The 7934-nt window shown below is 52.3% G+C and overlaps 1 protein-coding gene across 1 annotated transcript; it reads left to right on the forward strand.

Moving 5' to 3' along the window:
• Positions 1-4014: 4014 nt before the first annotated feature.
• On the forward strand, positions 4015-4805 carry LOC139257585 (complement C1s subcomponent-like; the record flags this gene model as incomplete). The annotated part of the gene is made up of 1 exon (XM_070874522.1): positions 4015-4805. A coding segment is annotated over one exon (791 nt), but the record flags the coding sequence as incomplete, so codon positions are not given.
• Between the last annotated feature and the right edge of the window lie 3129 nt (positions 4806-7934).

Here is a 7934-nt window from a genome sequence, read left to right on the forward strand (position 1 = left end):
CGGAGGGGCAAGACTGAGGGAGCGCCGCACTGTCGGCGTGGCAGTGGGCGGGACAAGGGGAGTGGCAGTGGTCGGGACAAGGGGCGTGGCAGTGGGCGGGACAAGGGGGCGTGGCAGTTGAAGGGACAAGAGGAGTGTCAGTGGGCGTCAAGAGGGCGTGGCAGTAGGCGGGACAAGGGGGCGTGGCTGTGGGCGGGACAAGGGGAGTGTCAGTGGGCGGGACAAGGGGAGTGTCAGTGGGCGGGACAAGGGGAGTGTCAGTGGGTGGGACAAGGGGAGTGTCAGTGGGAGGGACAAGGGGAGTGTCAGTGGGCGGGACAAGGGGAGTGTCAGTGGGCGGGACAAGGGGGCGTGACAAGGGGCGTGGCAGTGGGCGGGACAGTGGGCGGGACAAGTGACGGGAAAAGGGGGCGTGGCAGTAGGCGGGACAAGGGGGCGTGACAATGGGCGTGGCAGTGGGCGGGACTAGGAGCGCGACAAGGGGCGTGGCAGTGGGCAGGACAAGGAGGCGTGGCAGTGGGCGGAACAGGGGGCGTGGCAGTGGGCGGGACAAGGGGCGGGACAAGGGGAGTGTCAGTGAGCGGGACAAGGGGAGTGTCAGTGGGCGGGACAAGGGGGCGTGGCCGTGGTCGGAACAGGGGGCGTGGCAGTGGGCGGGACAAGGGGGCGTGACAAGGGGCGTGGCAGTGGGCGGGACAAGGGGAGTGGCAGTGGGCGGGACAAGCGGCGTGGCATTGGGCGGGACAAGGGGGCGTGGCAGTGGGCGGGACAAGGGGAGTGTCAGTGGGCGTCAAGAGGGCGTGGCAGTAGGCGGGACAAGGGGGCGTGGCAGTGGTCGGAACAGGGGGCGTGGCAGTGGGCGGGACAAGGGGCGTGGCAGTGGGCGTGACAAGGGGAGTGGCAGTGGGCGGGACAAGCGGCGTGGCATTGGGCGGGACAAGGGGGCGTGGCAGTGGGCGGGACAAGGGGAGTGTCAGTGGGCGTGACAAGGGGAGTGGCAGGGGGCGGGACAAGCGGCGTGGCAGTAGGCGGGACAAGGGGGCGTGGCAGTAGGCGGGACAAGGGTAGTGTCAGTGGGCGGGACAAGGGGAGTGTCAGTGGGCGGGACTAGGGGCGCGACAAGGAGGCGTGGCAGTAGGCGGGGCAAGGGGAGTGTCAGTGGGCGGGACTAGGGGCGCGACAAGGAGGCGTGGCAGTGGGCGGGACAAGGAGGCGTGGCAGTGGGCGGAACAGGGGGCGTGGCAGTGGGCGGGACAAGGGGGCGTGGCAGTGGGCGGGACTAGGGGCGTGACAAGGGGCGTGTCAGTGGGCGGGACAAGGGGAGTGTCAGTGGGCGAGACAAGGGGAGTGTCAGTGGGCGGGACAAGGGGCGTGGCAGTGGGCGGGACAGTGGGCGTGGCAGTGGGCGTGACAAGGGGCGTGGCAGTAGGCGGGACAAGGGGGCGTGGCAGTAGGCGGGGCAAGGGGGCGTGGCAGTGGGCGGGACAAGGGGAGTGTCAGTGGGTCGGGCAAGGGGAGTGTCAGTGGGTTGGACAAGGGGGCGTGGCAGTGGGTGGGACAAGGGGAGTGTCAGTGGGCGGGACAAGGGGAGTGTCAGTGGGCGGGACAAGGGGAGTGTCAGTTGAACAAATACTTTGGTTCTGTCTTCACGAAGGAAGACACAAATAACCTTCCAGAAATACGAGGGGACCGAGGGTCTAGTGAGAAAGAGGAACTGAAGGAAATCCTTATTCGGCGGGAAAATGTGTTAGGGAAATTGATGAGATTGAAGGCTGATAAATCCCCGGGGCCTGATAGTCTGCATCCCAGAGTACTTAAGGAAGTGGCCCTAGAAATAGTGGCTGCATTGGTGATCATTTTCCAACAGTCTATCGACTCTGGATCAGTTCCTATGGACTGGAGGGTAGCTAATGTAACACCACTTTTTAAAAAAGGAGGGAGAGAGAAAACGGGTAATTATAGACCGGTTAGCCTGACATCAGTAGTGGGGAAAATGTTGGAATCGATTATTAAAGATGAAATAGCAGCACATTTGGAAAGCAGTGACAGGATCGGTGCAAGTCAGCATGGATTTCTGAAAGGGAAATCATGCTTGACAAATCTTCTAGAATTTTTTGAGGATGTAACTAGTAGAGTGGACAAGGGAGAACCAGTGGATGTGGTGTATTTCGACTTTCAAAAGACTTTTGACAAAGTTCCACACGAGAGATTGGTGTGCAAAATTAAAGCACATGGTATTGGGGGTAATGTACTGACGTGGATAGAGAACTGGCGAACAGAAAGCAGAGAGTCGGGATAAATGGGTCCTTTTCGGGTTGGAAATCGATGGTTAGTGCTGTGCCACAGGGATCGGTGCTGGGACCAAACTGTTTACAATATACATAGATGACCTGGAAGAGGGGACAGAGTGTAGTGTAACAAAATTTGCAGATGACACTAAGATTAGTGGGAAAGCGGGTTGTGTAGAGGACACAGAGAGGCTGCAAAGAGATTTAGATAGGTTAAGCGAATGGGCTAAGGTTTGGCAGATGGAATACAATGTCGGAAAATGTGAGGTCATCCACCTTGGGGAAAAAAAACAGTAAAAGGGAATATTATTTGAATGGGAAGGAATTACAACATGCTGCGGTACAGAGGGACCTGGGGGTCCTTGTAATCCCAAAAAGTTAGTTTGCAGGTGCAGCAGGTAATCAGGAAGGCGAATGGAATGTTGGTCCTCATTGTGAGAGGGATGGAGTACAAAAGCAGGGAGGTCCTGCTGTAACTGTACAGGGTATTGTTGAGGCCGCACCTGGAGTACTGCGTGCAATTTTGGTCACCTTACTTAAGGAAGGATATACTAGCTTTGGAGGGGGTACAGAGACGATTCACGAGGCTGATTCCGGAGATGAGGGGGTTACCTTATGATGATAGATTGAGTAGACTGGGTCTTTACCCGTTGGTGTTCAGAAGGATGAGGGGTGATCTTGTAGAAACATTTAAAATAATGAAAGGGATAGACAAGATAGAGGCAGAGAGGTTGTTTCCACTGGTTGGGGAGACTAGAACTAGGGGGCACAGCCTCGAAATACGGGGGAGCCCATTTAAAACCGAATTGAGAAGGAATTTCTTCTCCCAGAGGGTTGTGAATCTGTGGAATTCTCTGCCCAAGGAAGAGTTGAGGCCGAGCTCATTGAATGTATTCAAGTCACAGATAGATAGATGTTTAACCAATAAGGGAATTAAGGGTTACGGGGAGCGGGCGGGTAAGTGGAGCTGAGTCCACGGCCAGATCAGCCATGATCTTGTTGAATGGCGGAGCAGGCTCGAGGGGCTAGATGGCCTACTCCTGTTCCTAATTCTTATGTTCTTATATTCTCCTCCTTCGAGGCGCTCCTTAAAATCCACCACTTTGACCAGTCCTAATAGAGCCCTCTGTGGCTCAGTGACAATTTTTTGTCCAAAGGCATTCCTGTGAAGAACCTTGGGATGTTTCACAATGATAAGGCGCAAAAAAATACAAATTTTTGTTGTTGTTAAGCAAACATGGGCAGAGGTCACGCAGAGTTTAATTGCTGTTCAGTAAACACTGGCGCGGGTAAAGCAGAGATTAATTGCTGTTAAGTAAACATGGGCTGAGGTCAATCAGAGATTAAGTGCTGTTCAGTAAACACGGGCACAGGTCAATCAGAGTTGAATTTCTGTTAAGTAAACACGGGCGCGTGTCAATCAGTGTTTAATTGCTGTTAAGCAAACAAGGGCTGCGGTCAATCAGAGTTTAATTGCTGTTACGCAAACATGGGTGCAGGTCAATCAGAGTTTAATTGCTGTTAATTAAACACGGGCACAGGTCAATTAGAGTTGAATTGACCCGTGGAACGGCTGCCTAGTTTGGCGACGCCGTATTGATCAGCCGCTCACCAGCCGTTGTGTTATTTTTTGTTAACCACCTAACATTCCCGTGGGGGACGCTGGGGACATTGCGGGCACTGTGCAAATACGAATTTGTTGTTGACTTTTCCGCCTTTTCCGCAGTGTGCGTGTGCACGGCCATCTCCGACGACACGGGCCGTGTCTTCGGCGGCAAGCCGGCGCGGCTGGGGTACTTTCCCTTGCAGGTGCGGCTGCGTACGTACGACGGGAAGGTGGGCGGAGGGGCGCTGGTGTCCGACGACTGGATCCTGACGGCGGCCCACCTCTTCGACGTCTCGCGGCAAACCACGGTTCACGGCGGCATCATCAACTTGCAGGGCCTGTCGCCGGAGAAGGCCTTGCCCGTGGAGGACGCCTTCCTGCACCCGAGCTACAGGCCACAGGCTGACGGCAGCGAGCCCAACTTCGAACACGACGTGGCGTTGGTCAAGTTGCGGGCGAGGGCCAAGCTGGGCGCCAACCTGTCTCCTGTCTGCCTGCCCGCCGCCGGTGAAACCAGCCCGCTGCGGGCGGGGAGACTGGGCTACATCACCGGATGGGGCAAGACAGAGGTGCGCGATCGGCCCATCTTCCTGCAGTACGCCGAGGTGCCCGTGGTGGGCATGGACAAGTGCAGAGGCATGGACTACCGGGGAAAGAGGCCAAGGTTCACGGATAACATGGTCTGCGCCGGTCAGCCAGGCACCGACTCCTGCCAGGGTGACAGCGGGGGGCCCTTGGTCTTGCGGGACCTCCGCCACCCCAGCCACCACGTGGTGAGGGGCATCGTGTCCTTCGGGCCCCAGCAGTGCGGCAGCTATGGGGTGTACACACACGTGGGCCGGTATCTGGCCTGGATTGTGAAGACCATGCGGGAACACGGGAGCTGGGAGGATGAGGAGACACGCGCGTAACGGCGGCTCGATACATGTCAGTGTTGTTCCTCCTGCAATAAAATGTCATTCCGTGGGCCTTGCAGTTGTCCCGTTCCTCGTCGCCAAATGTGATATGTTCTCTGCGACATCACAGACACACACACACACACACACACACACTTACAACATGGCTCTGGACACAGGAACTTGTCAGGTGACCTAGTCACCCGATGCCTTTATTGGACAAACAATTAGCAGTCGCTGCTCAGTAACCACGGGCACAGATCAATCAGAGCTTAATTGCTGTTGAGCCAACACGGGCTTCGGTCAAATAGTGTTTAATTGCTGTTAAGTAAACTCGGGATCAGGTGAACTAGAGTTTAATTGTTAAGTAAACACGGGCGCAGGTCAATCAGAGTTTAATTCTTGTCACGCAAACACGGGCGTAGGTCAATCAGAGTTTAATTGCTGTCACGCAAACAGAGACGCAGGTCAATCAGAGTTTAATTGCTGTCACGCAAACAGGGGCGCAGGTCAATCAGAGTTTAATTGCTGTCACGCAAACAGGGGCGCAGGTCAATCAGAGTTTAATTGCTGTCACGCAAACATGGGCGCAGGCCAATCAGAGTTTAATTGCTGTCACGCAAACACGGGCGCAGGTCAATCAGAGTTTAATTGCTGTCACACAAACAGCGGCGCAGGTCAATCAGAGTTTAATTGCTGTCACGCAAACAGGGGCGGAGGTCAATCGGAGTTTAACTGCTGTCACGCAAACGGGCGCAAATCAATCAGAGTTTAATTGCTGTCACGCAAACACGGGCGCAGGTCAATCAGAGTTTAATTGCTGTCACGCAAACAGGGGCTTAGGTCAATCAGAGTTTAATTGCTGTCACGCAAACACGGGCGCAGGTCAATCAGAGTTTAATTGCTGTCACGCAAACAGGGGCTTAGGTCAATCAGAGTTTCATTGCTGTCACGCAAACACGGGCGCAGGTCAATCAGTGTTTAATTGCTGTCACGCAAACACGGGCACAGGTCAATCAGAGTTTAATTGCTGTCACGCAAACAGGGGCGCAGGTTAATCAGAGTTTAATTGCTGTTAAGCAAACACGGGCTTCGGTCAATCAGAGTTTAATTTGCTGTTAAGCAAACACGGGTGCAGGTCCAGATGAGAGAGATGAGGTCATGCATCCACGCCCAACAGCGCCTCTCCGCCATACTTTAAAGCCTCAGCAGGGATTCTGTCCGCACCTGTAGTCTTGTTATTCCATGACACTGTCAGCCGCGAGGGTCGAAGGAACGTCCTCCTCTGTTTCGGATACCCCCCAACAGTTTGTCAACATCCTTCGCTTGCTCCACGACGACAAGCAGGGCGTGGTCCTTACTGACGGATCCATCACGGACCCAATCCACGTCCGGACCAGGGTCAAACAGGGCCGCGTCATCGCTCCCAACCCTCTTCTCAATCTTCCCTCGCAGCCGTGCTCCACCTCACAGCCGACAAGCTCCCCGCTGGAGCGGAACTAAACGACAGAACCTGTGGGTTTGCTGTTTAACTTGCGAGTGCAGGTCCATCCGAGTTTAATTGCTGTCACGCAAACACGGGCGCAGGTCAGAGTTTAATTGCTGTTACGCAAACACGGGCGCAGGTCAATTAGTGTTTAATTGCTGTTAAGCAAACAGTAACTCAGGTCAATCAGAGTTTAATTGCTGTTCAGGAAACACAGGCTTAGGTCAATCAGAGTTTAATTGCTGTTAAGCAAACAGTGACTCAGGTCAATTAGAGTTTAATTGCTGTTCAGGAAACACAGGCTTAGGTCAATCAGAGTTTAATTGCTGTTAAGCAAACACGGGCTTAGGTCAATCAAAGTTTAATTTCTGTTAAGCAAACAAGGGCTTAGGTCAATCAGAGTTTAATTGCTGTTAAGCAAACACAGGCTTAGGTCAATTAGTGTTTAATTGCTGTTAATCAAACAAGGGCTTAGGTCAATCAGAGTTTAATTGCTGTTAAGCAAACACGGGCTTAGGTCAATCAGAGTTTAATTGCTGTTAAGCAAACACGGGCGCAGGTCAATCAGAGTTTAATTGCTGTTAAGCAAACATGGGCTTAGGTCAATCAGAGTTTAATTGCTGTTAAGCAAACACGGGCTTAGGTCAATCAGAGTTTAATTGCTGTTAAGCAAACAGTCACTCAGGTCAACTAGAGTTTAATTGCTGTTCAGGAAACACAGGCTTAGGTCAATCAGAGTTTAATTGCTGTTAAGCAAACACGGGCTTAGGTCAATCAAAGTTTAATTTCTGTTAAGCAAACAAGGGCTTAGGTCAATCAGAGTTTAATTGCTGTTAAGCAAACACAGGCTTAGGTCAATTAGTTTTTAATTGCTGTTAATCAAACAAGGGCTTAGGTCAATCAGAGTTTAATTGCTGTTAAGCAAACACGAGCTTAGGTCAAGCAGAGTTTAATTGCTGTTAAGCAAACACGGGCTTAGGTCAATCAGAGTTTAATTGCTGTTAAGCAAACACGGGCTTAGGTCAATCAGAGTTTCATTTCTGTTACGCGAACACGGGCGCAGGTCAATCAGAGTTTAATTGCTGTTAAGCAAACATGGGCTTAGGTCAATCAGAGTTTAATTGCTGTTAAGCAAACACGGGCTTAGGTCAATCAGAGTTTAATTGCTGTTAAGCAAACACGGGCTTAGGTCAATCAGAGTTTCATTTCTGTTACGCGAACACGGGCGCAGGTCAATCAGAGTTTAATTGCTGTTAAGCAAACACGGGCGCAGGTCAATCAGAGTTTAATTGCTGTTAATCAAACACGGGCTTAGGTCAATTAGTGTTTAATTGCTGTTAAGCAAACACGTGCTTAGGTCAATCAGAGTTTAATTGCTGTTAAGCAAACAGTGACTCAGGTCAATCAGAGTTTAATTGCTGTTAAGCAAACACGGGCTTAGGTCAATCAGAGTTTCATTTCTGTTACGCGAACACGGGCGCAGGTCAATCAGAGTTTAATTGCTGTTAAGCAAACATGGGCTTAGGTCAATCAGAGTTTAATTGCTGTTAAGCAAACACGGGCTTAGGTCAATCAGAGTTTAATTGCTGTTAAGGAAATACAGGCTTACGTCAATCAGAGTTTAATTGCTGTTAAGCAAACACGGGCTTAGGTCAATC

This window comes from Pristiophorus japonicus, unplaced genomic scaffold (genome assembly GCF_044704955.1).
Source record: "Pristiophorus japonicus isolate sPriJap1 unplaced genomic scaffold, sPriJap1.hap1 HAP1_SCAFFOLD_866, whole genome shotgun sequence".
Classification (NCBI taxonomy): Eukaryota; Metazoa; Chordata; class Chondrichthyes; family Pristiophoridae; genus Pristiophorus; species Pristiophorus japonicus.